General features: G+C 32.0%; 2 protein-coding genes across 3 annotated transcripts; one reads left to right on the top strand and one right to left on the bottom strand.

Annotated features, from left to right (window-relative positions):
- Positions 1-399: 399 nt before the first annotated feature.
- On the bottom strand, positions 400-1,642 carry LOC134236648 (serine-rich adhesin for platelets-like). The gene is made up of 2 exons (XM_062718822.1): positions 1,585-1,642; positions 400-1,340 (listed from the first exon to the last, which is right to left on the bottom strand). Exons 1-2 carry the CDS (start codon positions 1,640-1,642, stop codon positions 400-402), a joined length of 999 nt encoding a protein of 332 aa, XP_062574806.1.
- Positions 1,643-7,673: 6,031 nt separating this feature from the next.
- Positions 7,674-10,553, top strand: LOC134236668 (uncharacterized). Of its 2 annotated transcripts, XM_062718845.1 has the most exons (3): positions 7,674-9,210; positions 9,549-9,578; positions 10,127-10,553. In XM_062718845.1, the coding sequence occupies exons 1-3, from the start codon at positions 7,812-7,814 to the stop codon at positions 10,522-10,524; spliced, it is 1,827 nt and encodes a 608-aa protein (XP_062574829.1). In that variant the 5' UTR covers positions 7,674-7,811; the 3' UTR covers positions 10,525-10,553. The 2 variants fall into 2 exon arrangements, with proteins under 2 accessions (XP_062574829.1, XP_062574828.1); XM_062718844.1 differs by lacking the exon at positions 9,549-9,578.
- The last annotated feature ends 8,624 nt before the right edge of the window (positions 10,554-19,177 follow it).

The following is a 19,177-nucleotide window of genomic DNA, read 5'->3' as shown; positions in this document are numbered from 1 at the left end:
CTGACAGGGGTTCTAAGACTAGGTAAATTTGAAGGAGGCGCTTATTTCCTCCCCCTTTAAGATCAAACCAAAGTTGGTTTACTCAGGTTGAAACTCACTTGAAAGATGACCAAAATGACATTACCATTCAGTCGGTTTACCAGATCTCTCAGTGATTATGAATTACAGTGTATCTGAAAGGTGCAATTCCATCCTGTAAAAAGCAGACATGAAGAAAAAAAATCAAACTTTCTATGGTTTCATTGTACTAATGCCTCAGTAAAACTTGTTTCATCAAATGAATAAAAATTCATCCAACATTTAATTTATAAAGGAAAATCAATAAAAATCATTTATTCTCTAGAAGACAAGTGTTTGATCTCCAACAAACAGCCTGATACTTCACCAATAAATGCTAGTTCAGTTGTCATAATAATTTATGTAGTCATAGCCGTCTTGTCCATATGGTTTAAATTCTTCTATAGTTAAGGAACCAATGCCTATTGTGTCATCATAAATCGAGGAACCACTGCCTGATTTGTCATCAATAGTTGATATTCCAGCTGAGATTAAGTCATTCTCTGTACTTCCTAGAAGAGTTGATAAATCAGTAGTCAAGGAACCACTGCCTGATATATCAACAAGAGTTGATACATCAGTAGTCGAAGAACCACTGCCTGATATGTCATCAAGAGTTGATACATCAGTAGTTGAGGAACCACTGCCTGATATGTCAAAAAGAGTTGATACATCAGTAGTCGATGAACCACTGCCTGATATGTCATCAAGAGTTGATACATCAGTAGTCGATGAACCACTGCCTGATATGTCAAAAAGAGTTGATACATCAGTAGTCGAAGAACCACTGCCTGATATGTCATCAAGTGTTGATACATCAGTAGTCGATGAACCACTGCCTGATATGTCAAAAAGAGTTGATACATCAGTAGTCGATGAACCACTGCCTGATATGGCATCAAGAGTTGATACAGCAGTAGTCAAGGAACCACTGCCTGATATGTCATCAAGAGTTGATACATCAGTAGTCGACGAACCACTGCCTGATATGTCATCAAGAGTTGATACATCAGTAGTCGACGAACCACTGCCTGATATGACATCAAGAGTTGATACATCAGTAGTCGACGAACCACTGCCTGATATGTCAACAAGAGTTGAAACATCAGTAGTCGATGAACCACTGCCTGATATGTCAACAAGAGTTGATACAGCAGTAGTTGAGTAACCACTGCCTGATATGTCATCAAGAGTTGATACATCAGTAGTCGAGGAGCCACTGCCTGAAATTTCTTTTATTTCTAATGATTTGGTTGTCAAAACATAGTCATTATTAGGACAATCTTAAATAGAAAATAATGTATTTAAGACCCAGAGCCTTATATCCTATCCATGTAATGATACATTTGGTTTCTCAGTTTTCAAATAATTCGTTTTTTTATTCTTAAAGAGGTGTCGATTCAATCGTGAGAGGTATTTTTCACGACGTTCGACATTATCATATATACAGTATATTCCTTTTCATAACGTATTTCTACTGGGTGATTACATGGATAAATGTTATTTAAAAATATTTAGAGATCTTACCCGTTGTAACAACCGTAGACGGTTGATGTCTGCTGTCAGCCCATATATTAATATGCATCTTAAATTAAAAATAGCAAAGGCAAATTCAATAGGTATTGCAAACGTTTCAGGATTTAACAAAAGTAACAAAGGATGACTGCACTTAACGCTGTGTTTTGGGTCTTTTTCGATCGCTTCTGTTGCTTTTAAATGTTAAATTAATTTCACTTTTATACATTTACTACAGAAGTGTGTCCATTTGACACCTAATTTAAATGTAAAAAATAATTTTAGACTGTAATACAATAATTTATTTCATGTTTTTTGTCCTTACGGTTTTCCGATTACAGAGAATTTACACTTACCTGCCCTTGATTAAACATTATGTATGTATGAGAGGAGGAACTAACATCGTAAGAATGGATCTAAAATTAGACTGAATGAATAACAATGACATGTATTTAAAAAAATTCGAAATCTGTATGACACAAGTGCATTATTTACAAAGGTTTAATACATATAAACCAATCCATGTATGTAAAGAATATTTTAAATCGATGGCTGACTATTCAACGTGCTCGAACACAGTGTCCTAGTTATCACATGCTATCAATAAGTCACGTGATGGAATTTAGTATTCACAAAATTACCTGAGGAAAGATATCACGTGGTGAATTATAATATTCAACGTGTAACAGCCCTTGGTTACAACAGAAAGAGAGAGAGAGAGAGAGAGAGAGGGGAAACAGTTTTTTCTCTTTTTAACCATGAGCGAATGTTTGTCTATTAATCTCCTTTTAACACAACGTTACTTATGCAAATATACAACTACTGTTAAAAGGAGAACAATAGGCAAATATGCGCTGACTATGTATAAAGTCAGTAAATAAAGTGGGCGTCCTCATTATAGTAGGGAGATTGAAGAAATGGTGTTGACCCCAACCTCAGAAAACAGATTCATACATTGTTAATACATACTTTTATTTATTGTAATTAAGTAAGGTTGTAAATTAGATGTTGATCATTTCTGCAATTGAAAGCAAAATATCTGTTTTGAAAGCTTATTTTGACGCAAAGGAGATGGGCGCATTTGGCGTGTGATCTGCAGGAATCATTTGTACGAAACATTTATGGTTTAAATGTCCATGATTTGGTTGGCTGAACATAGCTTGTCAGATTTTACAAACACGTCCATAGGTTTTTTTTAATTATTTAGTTTGAAAGACCTTGTGAGATTGTAACATTTGTGTCTTTTTTTCCTAGGGGGTACTATAACATAGTAATGTTCCACCAAAAATAAACACATAAAAAAATTAATGCATAGATACATGTACATGTACACTATTGAATAGAAGATCGGAATTGATTTCGCTCGAGAACCAATTTATTTAATTCAAAATTTTAATAAATCAGTACATAAAACGAAACTGACAAAATAAATGGTTGTTTGCATGAAAAAAAAAAATTAACGCCCCATGCCAGGCTCGAACCAAAAACTTCTTTTTTCGAGCGCACTGAACAGATAGCCCAACTTACCAAACTATCACCGCTACATATATATAGCGCATTTTAAAAGGACAAAGAAGCACCAACATTCACACATTTGGATTTTTTAGGGAAAAGTTCATTTTTCGTGGTCTCTGGGTCTTCTCTCCATTTTTTACAAATGTGTATTTAATTCTTTGAATTAAATTACACACAAATAATTTTTCAAAAACATGGCGAGAAGACCCAGAGATAGAAAAATTTTAGGAAAACGTGTTTAAAAATGTACTATTTTGTACCAAATGTGTGATCTGGCCAATTTTTCAAGTTATTTTTTAGCAAATCAAAGCTTAATTTCGGGAAAATATTTTCCCTTCCTGTTGCACAGAATTCATTAAATAAAAAAAATGTTAAAATTTCATGTGACATGTCGATAAAATTTTCACTTTTCAATTACGCCCAGATTCCTGCCGAATGCCAATCAAAAGCGCCCTCGTTCTTTCGGATATCCTTTAGTGCAGTCATCCTTTCAATAATAATAAAAAAGAAAAAAACAGCCTATGTATATGCATTTTCTTTTGTTTTTTTTTTTTAAATAAAAAATGATTATTTGTGATTTCTATAAATAATCCTCTAAGGAGAAACATGAAAATATATCTTTATGCCTTTCATGCTATTAATATAATTTTTTAACGTATTAATTTTTCCCGTTACATTTCAGCCAGAATACAAATTAAGAATAAATATAGTTTTAAATAAATTATGTTACATTGTATTTATTAATTGCGTAAATGTGCACATGAAAATTAGGAGGTCCTATATATGTTTTTCAACAATTTGCATATGTACCTTGTTTTCGAACTCTGCAGCTCTTTTGTTTTACATTGAAATATTTCATTTTCATATCAGTGTAATTAACTAACACATTGAACCCCTGTTACGACTGCTTCATAGTCCCAATGACCTCGATTTAAATCTCTCTCCACGGTAACAATCAAAGAATGTTTTTGATATTTACATGTATTCTATGCATGGATAAAGTATATAATCTAAAAATTCTACAACTAACAGCGGAAGTGGTTACTAGTCATTAAAAAGTACATGTATATAAAAAGTAAAGACATACAGGATTTCATTAAGACGAATTTCTTTTATAGTCGAAACAAACGATTACATAATTTAAATCTAACCTTTCTATATTGTTGACATTGATTTCCTGGGAACTGCGTCGAGACATTATAATGGAATATTCCATTCAAGAGTCTGCATACATTTCCTCCACAAGTCTCATATCCGATGCAGTGACTTTGGACAAGACATTCAAATCCGCATACAATTTTGATGTTTCTTTTCCTGGACAAGACAAATTCGCGATATATGTCTCTGTCCGGTTCTTGTGGTCCCGTTCTTATAAAAATAAATTTGTTTTCTTTTAACTGGGAAAAATTAGCCCTCGAATACAATGACATCAATACCACTACCCTGATAAACATAGTGAAATGAATCTGTCAAGTAGAACTGTTAAGAAATTTGACGAAATCTGTGTCTTATTTACGAGATATGTTTCCTTTATTGAAGTGTGTTAATGATTCTTATAATGGCAATTAATTGTCTTTTGAATTAATCTTTCCATTATGATCATCAAAGTACTTTTATATTCTCCTTACTTACATTGTATGTCTAGACAACCTATTTTAGTTGTATTCATTTATAATGTATATTTTACTAAATCAATGTGTAATTTACGGAAAACTAAATTCTATTTTCTATCATGGACATTTTGAATATCAATAGCTTAGAGAATCTAGATTGTAATTCATTCTGAGGGGTACAGTGTACATGCAATCAATTATGTAGATTATGAAATAGGTGACAATTTTCCTCTTGAGCAAAACGGATCCCTTTTTTTTTTTAACTGTTTCTACACTTAGAATTTTTTTTGCAACACTGTAGTATATATCTCAGTTTAATTTACCTATGAAATGATATTTGTAAAATTGTAAATTAAAAAATTAAAATGGGTTCACAATCAAGCAAGACCCTAGCAATTTTCTCGCAAGTTTTTTTTTTTTTTTTTTTAATACATTTTTAAGTTAATAAATGAAATAGAAATATGTAAATGAATAAATAAGTACATGTAAATGGATATAAAATATAATTTAAAAAGTGTTAAAAGAGAAATAAATAATAATACATCAAGTAGAAAGTGTAAATATATTAAAAACAAATAAATATAAACTTATTGAGATTTCCCTGTTACAATATACACATGTATCTATCTTGCAAAATGCTTCGTCGTTAAATGGACAATATATACCTTGTTAGAAGCATTTAAATCTAGGTTTCTTTAAACTGACATAGGATATACATTGAATCAGTAATTTAACACTAATGGTTAGTGTATACAAAATAATTTAATCCAACAGCAGATTGTAATTCATTCTGAGTGGTACATGCAACCAAGTAAATAAGAATGGTTTGGAAGCCACGGAAACGACACAAAATGATACGTTGAAAGGTAGGGGAAAATTTTAGTTACATAAACATATGTATAAAATTCATATATTAAAAATGCCTTTGGCAACTTAAATTGTTGACCTACTACGACGTACAAGAACGTATTTCAATTTCTACTAAAAAATGAAAGCTCGTACAACTGTACATGCCTATAAAATATGGGAAAATGTTTAACATACATATGTGCGTGCATATTTCCAATTTCTTCTCGTATCACTAATACTAGTCGGGGGGTGGGGGGTGGGGTGATATCCTACCAAGTAAAAGAAAGCAAATAAGAGAGTATTATCGTAAACTTATCTTTAATCTAAAAGATATTTACATTTGTACATTATAAGCTAATGTTCATTTGGCTTGTATCAAGTATATAACGAAAGAGACTCGTGTGTTGAATTAAAAAGAACAGACATTTTAAGATCGATCCTTGAATCGGAAAAGTTTTAAATCAATACACTATAACAATGAGGGTTTTTATGTCCTGTCAGATATTAAAAAAACACAGACGTCTCTTTAAATTACAAAATTTCTAAACTTATATATCAAAGAGAATTCCTATTTCATTCGAGTTTAAATCCTTCTGCTTAGCACACACACGATTTAAAGAAACGATAAAAATTGATTTAGCTTTGATTCGCCTTTATTTAATATTTCTTAAAAGTTTAGAGAGAATTTTAGTTGTATTTGAAGTTTTAATTTGTTTGTGTATTAATTTCAACCTTATCGGTGATATTGATTTGAAAAATAGAAATTTTAAATTTCTTTGGAAATCAAAAAAAACAAAGAAGAAATTTATTCACACTGTAATGGTTTATATCGTATTTGATAATATTAAGTATAGTAAGAAGCACGATGTCAAGAAAAAAAAAACTGTTTTTGTTTTTTGTCATCAAAGCATACATATTTTAAAACTAAAACGTTATGTTGTATGGTAAAAATAAAAAAAAAATAATCAATGTTAAACTCTAAAGCAGTCTGAAAGGTAAGTCATGGAAAAACTAGCATTAGTAGATTAATATCGACCCTTTAAAAATAATGACTGTGTATTTATGTAAAGCGATTAATTGAAAGTGGTAATCTTGGCGGGGTCACGCATAAGACAATGTTGAAATAGAGCCATTAAGCGGAACAATAATTATACATTGGGAAGTGGGGACAAGGTTTCCTGTGAACCACTCTTAGTAACAGCATGTAATGGCGTCTAACATTGTCTATATATTGTTATTTAAAGTCGATTTGGACACAGGGAATTTACGAAAGGAAACTGGAAATGCATATTGTTATCAATAATCAGTGTGCAATTTTCTGTGAGTATAAAAAAAAGGGGACGGGGAGGAAGAATCTTTTATCGGCAGAAAATGTATTGGTTCCAAATACTCAGACATAATTACATGTAATCAACTGAAGGGATTGAGACGGGATTCAGAAGGGATGTCGGAATTTTACAACATTATTTCAAACTTAATTTCTCTTTGTACAGTCTGAAGTAATTTTGCGTTGTAAATACTTTTTTTTTAATAAAATTATGCATTTATCTCTGTAAATGTATAAAACTAATTTTACGTTGTATATAAATTTACAAATACATGCTGTTTCTAAAATACAATTCCTTTCAATACATATACAATCGTTAAATGTATCATCGCATATTTCATTATCAGATTCGGTTGTGTACATTAATGTAAGCATTAGATATTCAAATAGTCTTTCTTTGTATGCTATCTAAACTATTATTTATCGCAAGAAGAAAAAGTTTAATAACATGCACCTTGGCCGTATATTTTTCTTACGGACAAATCTCATTATACAGTACATGTAACATCGGGCATCATTTATACTACAAGTGTAATCAGCTTATAAGAATTTTAAATCTGAATATCATCCCTGAATTACGAGGGTGTTACCAAATATGAAGAATAAGAAATACGTTTTTAATGTGGCAAATCACCAAATGTCTTTATCATATTGAATGTGTGAAGATTGTCATAAAAATGAAAAGATTTTGTTATTTTAGAAAGAAAATTTGACTGCCCTCCTTATCTCCAACTGCATGGGTGTTTGAATTTGGGCCTTCATTGTGAAAATCTGGAAATTTTGAAAAGTTGTCTTTAAAGTTACACACTTTTAAGAAGACTTTTGCAGCAATTTTCCTGACGTTTCAAAATTTACTTAAAAATGTTCATAGGTTAAGCGTTGACGAGATTGGGATCATTATGTAAATTCCTTGAGTCAAGAAGTTAAGCTACGTCATGCCACTACAGACAGGTCTAGCTTTCCATCGGAAGCGACAAACGATAGAAAACCTGACTCTGGAACGTCCACAGAATCTCCAAAGTTTTTACGAAGCGGTGGAAGAGGCCTTAAAGAAGATCGAAAACCATCTTTCCTACATAGAACTGGAGTATTATGGGATGGATAGATCCCCGGATGAGGAATTAAAAATCTGGCTTCCGGCTTTGGAGATTGTTATGACGCATGCCAAAACGGGGATTCTTGTTTCAAAGCAGCAACTGAAGGACGTGTTCGATTTGTATGACCGTTCAATCGGCGATCCAACGATGGTAGTTAATTTAGACAAGGAAGCTGTTCAAACAACTTTAGAGGTTATCAACAAAGTGGATACGTATATTCGTCAAAAATTTAAGAGTATTATTGATGGAATTTTAATTGTGTTAGGGTACATGAGGAAATATTGTCTAAGTTTCTGTGGAGTCAGTGGAGATTCTTATTTGGAAACTGCTACAAACTACGAAAAACAACGACGCGAGCTCGCTGAGGCCATTAAAATCAATCTTGATGACATCCCCGTGATGATGGATAAGTTTGAAAATGATGGCATACGAATAACAGAATTGGGATCGGTCCCAAGAAGAATAGCCGAGCGCGTGCAATGTGGTCACGTGCCGTTTCTTGTGATGTTTTCGGGAGCGTGTGAAAATATACGTAACGCGTGTATAGGAGTTCGAAAATGGATCCAAGCAGACGATGGATATGCCACTTTTATTCAGTTTGATATTACAGACTTGGAAAAGAAAAAGGAAATTGACGGAAAATTGCTACGAGATTTACAAATACGAGTGTCGCATTTGGACCACCGATTTAAAGTATGCAAGAGGGATATTCAGGAATGTGTAGGCGAATTAAAGAGAGTTGCAGCTAAAGAAAAAAGCCTTAGAAGACAGGAGGAACAGTTGAAGGAAGACATCCATGACTTAGCAATGGAAATGGAAGTCAAGGAGATCCAAAGAGACGAAGCAAGGAAAGTTTCCGAGACACAACAGAAAGAGCGAGAAAAGGTAGAAAAACTGATATCTGAAATTGAACAAATGAAATTGAAAAAACCAATTCTAGAAAGAAAAGCAGATGATGTGAAACGTAAACTGGAATTCATGAAATTTCGACGTGAATTGAAAAACAAACGGGAAGACCAATTACGCGAGATTAAAGAGGAGCTACGAGAGGCTAAACGAGATTTGAGGAGAACGGAAGTGGAATGTGAAAGACTTGAGAGGAATATTCTTAAGCTGAGAGAAATTCATAGATTTAAAACAAGCCCAGAGGTTTTGAAGAAACTGTTTTATAATATGCCTCTCACAAATAAGGGAGCAGCCGTCAGCGGCGCAAGAAAAAAGAAAGGAACCGTTATAGGTAAGTGATTGAAAATCCGAAATAAATGTAAAGTATGAAGAAATTTATGAAGAATCGTCAAAACGTTAAAAACTTCAAACTGCTCTTCCTCATTTATATCTATTTAATAAGTAGAAAATTATATCGTTGAGTGAAATCTAAAAATAAAAAAAGCACTGCAGTTATGCAAAATTTTTGTATTTATGGTATGAATTTGTGCTCTGTTTTCTTAAAGAGAATAACATGTAAGGGAAATCTGTACAAATGTTGTTTTGTTTTTTTATCAATTACATATACATGCTTGTTATTACTTTAATATACTTATTGACGTGCATAAGACAGATAACATCTATTTACAGCATTTCCTGACTTACCATTCGCAGATGAGGGTAATTTCCTATTAACAATTTTTTGCAGAATTCTATCGCATTTATTTCCCTTTTCTTACTAGATCCGTGTAGATACAGTTGTGAACCTAACAATCTAGCAGTTTCCTTCTATTTTATTTTTTAACATTTTAATTCAATACCTCTGAGGTTTCTGCATCACGATTTAACCTATCTAAGTAATTGTTTAACGAATATGTTTGCATGAATTTGCATGAGTGATGTTTAAATACAATTTAATACTTCAATTGCAAATGATTACTTTTTCTACTAGACTAGGAATAGCACTTCATTTCTCTTCGTTTCTATATTCTTTGTTAAATTTAATGTTTGTACATGTATTAACAAGTATATTCAATTCAAAAAAATGAAACCATAAATTTTCTTGATGTTTTAATTTCGTTTTCCAGTGCAAATCATTAACCATTATTTAAAATTAAAGAAACACTTCTTAATTCTATGGCTCAAATAATGAATCACTGAGGAATTACGTAAAGTCATTGAGTAATAAGATAAATTTATTCATTTTTATTAAAACTCCATTCTTTCAGACAAATTGGAGAGGGCGACTCGAGTAACCTCAATCAACATAGACAAAGATTGGATCCCCCTTTACCGAGCCTTACCCTTTCATCCCCCACGAGGAGAGGAAAATCTCCGCCAGGATATTGATGAAATCAACACTGTATTTCTTAGAGACACTGTTGAAGTTCACGCAAAACAGGCGCTTCATAGATGGCGACGCATGCACACCCGGGCTAGCGTGGACGACCTCAAGAAAGCTCTAATTGCGATCAAGCGGAAGGAGGTTGCAGAAAAGGTTGAGGAGGAACTAAGTAAGAAAAGACCAATCAAAGCAAAGGTACCACAGACTGTTCGGTTTCCAAAAGTGCTAGTTCAGACTCAACAAGTGCGCGTTCGACACAGTTTGTCAGATGCTGTTAAATGATGTTCATGTCAATGTATTATTGTCAATTTGTCTTCAATATTCCGTTTAACAGGGTCTTTGTTTATTAAAATAAAAGCAAACCATTTCAAGCGTCATTCTATGCTGAGAGGGGATATTGTGAAATTTTTTTGAAAAGATACTAGTACCCTAGGTTAAGTGATGAGAAAGTAGTTTATCTTCCTAATCTTATAGTGCACATAACAGGATTAATTCACTTAAAAAAATGTTGTACATTGTAAATATGTATTTTGACTTAAACTTCTACATATCCAAAGGACAATGAAGGACAATATGTGGCTCGTATTTTTGTTTTACAAGTATCCAAACTAGGGTTAGGTAAGCAACTCGATTAACAGGTTCTCGAGAATAAACACATTTTATCTGATTGATATTGAAATCACTTTATTCACGGGACATTTTACTGTTTGATACCTTTTCATCTGGCATTGGACGATTCTAAGATAGCTATCGACTTTCAGCTTCAAAGTATTGCAGATTTTAACAAAAGTATTAATTTTTAAAGATGATACATATTTCTTTTACTATATAATTTTTCGTATGGCCAAAATAAAATAATTGTTTGTTTGGAATAGCCTCCCGCCTCATAAAAATGCTCTCTCCTTAATAATTTTCATCGAGCAAAAGTAAAAAGAATTTTTTCTATTTAATAAGTTTTTGGCCTGTTATCGCATGCACCACGTGCAAAACACTGATGTAGTGTCAGATATGTGCAAAATCAGGATTTTTTGTTAATGGTAGATATTTTTTGTTTTCAACAAATCAGAAAATGTGTTTTTAATATAATTTTTTTTTTTTACTGTTTATTGAGAGTTTTATTAAAAAAATTAATTAAAGTAGTCCGATCCTCAGCAGGGTTCTCCACATTTGAAAATTTAACCATGGAGGAAGCTGCGCGAAAGCGAAATGTGACCAAAATGTGTGTTGCACTGTTAGACTTCCTACTCTTCGTTAACCAATGATTGGTTTTACAATTTTTAAAATTAACCACTGCAACACAAAACAATGGAATAACTATCACTTTTTAAAGTAAAAAAAATTAATTGAAAAGGATTTATCCTGTATCTTACTTCACAAATGTACTAAAGTTTTCCTAAAACTGTAGTAACCTTCTGAAGGAATTTAAAGAAATCAGTAAATCAGTAACCATGGCAATATTTTTTCAGAAACTAATAATTATAAGAATTGTAGCCTGTTGTATGAAATGTTTTGTTCCACTACAACTAAAACTGATGAATGGGTAGTATTTTTTTAAGTTAAAACACTAAGGAACATTTGGACCATGCAGTGTCCCTTTTTTTCTAAATGTTTTATTTTTCTAGATATTGCATTTTCCACCAAGTTTTTGTTTACTTCTCCACGTGCCCAGTGCTAAAAATAGCGCCACGCGACGTTTCATAACAACGGGAAGTAACTCTAAAACTACGACTACACCGGCGATTAAAACTAAGATTGTTAAGACGGCGCTATGCACATTTTACCAAAAAGATAATAAAGTTAAAGCTTAAAAACGGAGCATGGGAAATTGATTAACTACAGAGGAATATGAAATTTTTACAGAGTATTTTTTTTCTGACACAGCATGCATGCCGATTATCATGCTTGTAATTGTCATCTTTTAAATGAACGCTCAAGCCGTTGTATATCTAATCTTGTAGTGAAAATTTTGACGTTCCCCAAAATTATTTACATGTGTACAGGATAATAAACTCTCAAAATATTACACAGCATAGTCGGCTCGCTGATTAACGAGTTTGTTTAGTACAGTCGGCTTTCCTTCGAGGCATGCGAGGTGCAGGGCAGGCGTAGTATAAACACAATTAACTACTCAAGTCATTAAAAAAGTAGGTGTCAGGACTGAAATGCAATAAAATTTAAGCATGGCGGCTGCCGATTTTAACCATGGTGCAGCTCGTTTAACCATGGCGCACAAAAATTTAACCATGGCGGGCCGCCATGGTAAAACCCCTTGTGGAGAACCCTGCTCAGGTTTATAAAATTAGCATTTAAGAAATCAAAAATACTCATAAAAGTATCTCTGAATCCACAAAGTTATGTAAATTTATCCAAAGTATTTATTTAAAGATTAAGATTAAAGTTAATCATATTATATAGGGAAAATAGTCAGATCTCCAATATTTTTGCAGAAAAAAGCGAATTGGAATATCAGCAATGCATTTTCTAATTACAAATTGATCAATATATCAATATATCAATATATTTAAGGTTAAAGAACGATATGTATCCAGGCATTCAGAGAAATTGTCATGATTTTTATACGTATTTGGTATTTTTTGTCTTCTATTTCCGTCGTATATTCTATAATACATAGTGTAAAAGGCTTTTGCTATCATTGCAAGACACAGTAAATCACTTCTTAATTCATATCATGCTAATAAGCGTTGGTATCTAAGGCTGGATTCAAGAAAATCTTATTCCTCTAAAATTGTATTAAATTTTTTTCCTTTTATAGGGTACAAATGTCAATTTTTATAAGACCTTTTATAAGACTTCCAAAAACCTTGAATCTTATAAAAATAAATAAAATGAAAATTGTTGCATGAAAACAATTCATTTTCAAGCTTCATTTTGATGCCTTTCAAATTAAATATTAATTTTTGGAGTTACCCTTAAAAGCTTCCTGGTTGAGGATCGGATATCCTTAATATCTTCAATTTTGGAAAAAAAATTCTTTCCTCCCGCTGTGGCTGAAGCCCTCCTCACGTACATTTTTTTTTCTTTCATTCATATATGACCTTAATTGACCATTATTGACCATAAAACTTACGAAATGATGACTTTAAACGAGACTGCTGATATCCTTGTTTCATCGTCTTGTTTTTCAATAATTTAACTCGTGTTAGAAATTGTTCATACGTAGAACAATTATTGTCCTTGCATATCGAATCAACTGAGATATGTAAACTCCATATGCAGGTGATGATGGTATATTGCTGCGTAAGTAAGGGAAGTTGTCGATTGTTAAGTTAGAAAAAAAAACCAGGAGATTCTTTTTTATATATATATTTATCTATTTTTATTCTTAGATGATAAGAAAATTGACACAAAAAAGTATATGTAAGGATTACAGGAAAAGTGTGTGACTTCCAGAAAAACACTGATGTGTTGAGCAATCACAGGCGCATCAAACTTATAAGAAGAGTTATTAATAAATCTGATAAGGTGAATTACGACAGTAGTTAAGTCTGACAAATGCAAGCAAAAAAACACGGTCAAAATAATTGATATAACAACGTTCATCCGTGTTTTAATACCACTAGCGACACTTGATTTCTTAAGTTCTTTTATCTTAAAACAGTGCAATGTAATGATCACACAAAAAGGGACGAAAGTAGATATCGATTTCCTAACTGTTGTAAAATATAAATGTGTAAGAAAATCAGATGGCATATGTATATCTATTATTACAATAATGATAGCTATAATAAAGCCGTACATCCAAATCATGAACGAACATCCCATAATAAGAGACGGAGTAAGACGATGCCTGCTTTGCAATGGGTGAACTGTTAATAAATACCTTATCAATGAGAGAAAAATAACATGGCCTACTGAACATAAGTAAATACTGTATTGACAACACTTGAAAATGTTAGATGGCGACAACAGTACATTCTCCCATTTTGAAATATACATAAGATAAATAGAAATGTTCGTAAATTTGCTGAAATAAAATGACATCAGATATAGTAAATCGCAAATTGCCAAGCAGCCAATGGCAGAAAATGTCGCCGTATGGCGCTTCTTGTCAATAGAAATAAATACAATGGTCAGAATGTTCCCAATGAAGCCGAAAGATCCTATTATCAACGTTAGCACAAGGAATTCTTTCTGAAAGTCAGTTTTCCAAACAAACAGTTTAAATTCAATTGGAGGGGTATATGTATTGTTGTATTGTTTTCGTACATCGAAGATACTTTCGGTACGTACTGTATTCTTTTCCGTTGGCCTCCTCTAATTGGTTTAGATATCCTATTGTCCTATTAAAGTCACTGTGTTGATGCATATTATTGTTGAACACAAATTTCCCCTCCAGATATTTCGGAAACGCTCATTGTTATCTGAAACAATTTCATGTATTTTGAATATTCCAATTATTAAGTACAATATACGTACGTAAATAATATATCCTTAGCCATTTAGCGCTGCAAAAGTAATAGGATCAATATTATTTATGAACATGTTAAGATTTATAAAAAGGGTTTAATCTTAACAGAATTTTATTTCCCTTTGAATTAAGCACAAACATAGATTTTTATTATTCAAATTGTAATTAATAATATCAAGCGTAATTTAGAACATACATTGTATAACTAAAGATACTCACCATATATTTATTGTACTTGTTTCCATACTCTTATTTCTCGTTTTTCGAAGTAAAATGTAAAGTTTTATACAAGAATCAAGTTTGGAATAGTGTTTATTCCTCAAAAGTCAGTTTTTATTTTTCTTTACAAGTGTTTTTCATTCTAATCAAGTTTACCCTCCTTACAAAAAGATAACATCCGTTAGCGAAATGCAAACTGTGCCAATTCATCTAAATTCCTGCAATTTGTTGACAAAACATTTCTTCAGTGATCGCAGATAGCACAATAGCACAACTGTAGACTGAAAGTGATGATTTCCATTATGGTCAAACAATTCAAAAATCACTGTTGTAGATTTAACATAGGTTTAATTAATGAAAGATACACTTGCAAAAGTTTGTAATTCATTTTTAAAAAATCAAAATAATAATTTACATTCACATATTCTAAAAACGGATGCAGTTTCGTATTCTAACAAAAATAAATCATGGCCAAATGTTCCAAAACATTTCTAGAGGAGAAAAAGTTAAAACTCCTATCTCTCATTAAGTGAACTGTATATTTCGAAGCTCTTTCGATTCATTTTCACAATTATGTTCTTAATTAGAACAATAAATCACTATGGGTTTGTTCATAATTGCAATGGACCGAGTAAACAAAGGGGAAGTCAAACATATCGGGCTAAATAAATTTCATCATTTTTTTAAGGGCACTTTCATTTTACGTATTAATGAATATTTGCCTTCATCAGAAAATCTGTCGCTATAAACGAAACCTTGGTGCAGGGTTAGTTGTACCAGTATTGCCTCGTATTCCTACAATGTAAATGTACAGATCGACAAAACTCTCACAAAAAATAACTACTATGTACGAGCAGTTAACTACAGCGTACTGTAGTGAGATATAGTGAATATTTTAAATCGATACTTTGATCTTTTATGATTTTCTTTCTTTAAGATTTAGAATCTTAATATTTCTTCAAATACAAATCAATGATGTAAAGTAACTGTTTTAGATAATATTTAAATCATCAAGCAATATTTCCATTCGTTGATTACTGACAATAACACAGAAGCATATTCTTCAAATTTCATTTCAAACTATGACAACGTATTTTATTTGCAAAGTTTCTACTTTTTTTCATGTCACATTTATATGTTTTAGCTGATTTAATCATAAACAAAGAGTGAACCTGTTTTTGCTTTTCTACAATACAAACAACTTTTAAAAATGATATAAAAAATAAAGGAATTACGAGCTCCTATATTTGGGTATGGAATGACAACTCTCGGGCTCCTGGGGCCCGTTTTACAAAAGAACTTACGATTAAGACGAAAAACTTCAGATTATTATAAAATTTTGCAAAATTAATTATTCTCTTTGAAATTGTTCAGGTAAATATATCTAACCATATTCCTTTTAAACAGTTTAAAATACTTTTCGATATAATGTTGATTAAAAAGTTACACGAAGAATTAAATTTGGTCTTAAGTCGTAAGTTCTTTTGTAAAACGAACCCCTGGCCCCAGGATCAAGAAACAAACTTAGACTTAAGTAAAATTTTCAATTGCCTATAAAATATTCATGAATTATGGAATTTATTTCGAAATTTGCAGATAACAACACTTCGGAGAGCAATCTTGAAATATATCTTAATTTTAGTCTGCTTAACCTCTACAGCATTTTATTATTAAAATGAGATTATTTTGACTTAAGCTTAAGACGTTTCATGACCCAGGGACCTGGCTTTAAAAGATGGTTTTTAAGCGAATTAAAATTACAATTGAAGACTTGAGAAAAATTGAATGGTAACGCATGTTCATATAACATATACAAAAATTTAAAACTATTCAAAGTAAAATTTTAAAATATCATGAAAATATATTGGGTTCGGTTTACCAAAAAATAACTATTGTAGACTCACAACAGCAATAAATACAAGAAAAGTAGAATGTGCCTTTGATTAACAAAGTATAATGCGATTTTGAACGGAAACAACAAAATCGACTTATTCTAAATGTTTAAAATATTCCATGTCTTCTATTTTGATTTCAAATATACTTTCCATTGCAACAAGTGGCTCGATATTGAAGATGAAGATTGTGTATTGGATCGCATTATACCTGTATCAACTCAAGACACAATATCTTTTTTTTATCGTATACCTGTGGAAGCTCAAAACCTCAGGTCTGTATATCATTTATGAATTTCTTTGCTCTTTTCTCCACAAGTAAAATTCACGCGTGTTAAATATGCCTAATGACATTACGTTGCTTTATTATGATATCAAATGCAATATTCTTTCGATCTTCTGATGAAAATCGGAGTGTTGATGAAGTAAATTTTGGAATTATGAATAAGACTCTCATTTAGAACATTCTATATATATGTTTCATGCGTTGGAATGCTAATCTCTACTCCATCCGTTACTTTTGCAGCCTTTGTATTTAGAAACATCAGAAACTCTAAATCAGTCGAAATTAGAATCAACATTCCAAATAGACTCAATTTTCCATTAAGAAAAACAACTACAAAGTCTTTTCTAGACTTAATGGTGAGGTATTCTTTCCAAACCTAGGCATTTTGCCACGTTGGGTGTTTTACATTGCATGCATCAGTGTGTGTCTTGGGTATCCTTTCATTAGTTCTTTTACCCATTATATTCAGCATGGAATGGGGTAAAGGTTGTTCAGAAAAATGGCTTTCGTTATTTGCTCTTCCATTTTTTGAATCCTTCATAGTATTTGATTCAATAAAATTAACATTTTTTGCAATTATGAATTCGGCCTAGATGAAATCCTTGGCGTAGGATGTTCCTCCCAACGTAAATCTTGACAAAACTGTGTTCGATGTTTAAGGATAATAGATTACGCTTAAAATTAAGAAAATTAGTCGGGTCAGTGATAATACGGAATGTTTGTGACGAATATTTGAGCAATTGAATCAGTTATTCCAAGAATTAACTCAATGATACATCACATAATCTGTTTTAATTAAATGACTCACTTTATAATAGACATAAATAATAATGCATATGCTTAAATGGTCAAGAAGAGTTTTTATCACATTTATTTACAAGCAGCATCACCCAATGATTAAAAATACTCGGTTCTACATGCATTTTTTATTGCTGAACTACATGTAAAAACGCTCCCGATCAATAGTTCACTTCCGACTGCATTTCCTCGCAGATTTAATTCTAAGTATCTTTTTCTTCCAGCTTCAGTTTTTTTGGAATACCTTAGCTTATCTTATTTGCCATATTTTCTATACCAAAACATTTCTAGTTAAAATCCATGTTATAACCCAATTTCTCTTCCCCTGCTTCAATCAACACCCATTATGAATTTATGAATGAAGGATATGGAAATAACGAACAGTATTCGAAGTACATAAGACAATATAAAATAGGAGCAGAGCAGATACGGACCTCCAAAACATTGGAGGTGGGATCAGGTGCCATGGAGGAGTGAACATCCCTGCCGACCGGCCTCACCCGCCGTATGCTCCTTGTCATGATCGGAAAATAACGGAAAACCTTTTCGTCGATTCAGAGTAAAAATAATGGAAAAACAATTAATATCAAAAACGTCAGACAGCATTCGACTCAATGATAAATTGTATTTGCTGATATGGTCATTATATCAACCAAAGAATTTACGAAATTATGACTAAAAACGAGGTTGCTGAAATTCTTGTTTCATCAACTTGTTTGTCAATAATTTACCTCGTTTTAGAAAATGTTCGACCGTAGAGTATGCTCTTTCGTATCAAATCAACTGAGATATATAAACGCAATATGCAGGTGATGAAGGTATATTGTTGCAGAAGTAAGGGAAGTTGACATTAGAAAAGTTTAAAGTCATCACATTTATCATATAGAGCTTGGTTTATTACCATAATTGTTAGATTACCATTACCATGCTACAAACCAATTTTCCGAAATATCTTAAATCATTCCCCCTTTCATCCATAGATTTTTCGTGAGTAAATTCTGAAACTTAAAAGGTTAAAGACAGTGCTTCATGTATGGGCCTTAAAAATCCTTGTTGTGAGTACATTTTCATAGTTTTCTCTTCATTTGAATAATCTGTATCGGAGTGTCTTTTGGGCAGAGATGTAAGTTTATGGTTAAGTTCATAGAAAATATTTGTGTAAAATTCTCGTAAGTATATTGTCATACCTAAGTCAAAAGATTGCCTGTGATTAAAATAACAGTCGAGATAGTCGCCATGTCAACGATACCAACCTAGGAATTACAATAAATTTATTGTGATTGGTTTGAAAAATATATTAAGATTTGAATA

Source organism: Saccostrea cucullata, unplaced genomic scaffold (genome assembly GCF_032062105.1).
Source record: "Saccostrea cucullata isolate Sc308-1 unplaced genomic scaffold, CSIRO_AGI_Scuc_v1 ctg443, whole genome shotgun sequence".
In the NCBI taxonomy this organism is placed as follows: Eukaryota; Metazoa; Mollusca; class Bivalvia; order Ostreida; family Ostreidae; genus Saccostrea; species Saccostrea cuccullata.
The sequence above is the reverse complement of the archived record's forward strand: the minus strand, read 5'-3'. Positions and strand labels throughout refer to the sequence as shown.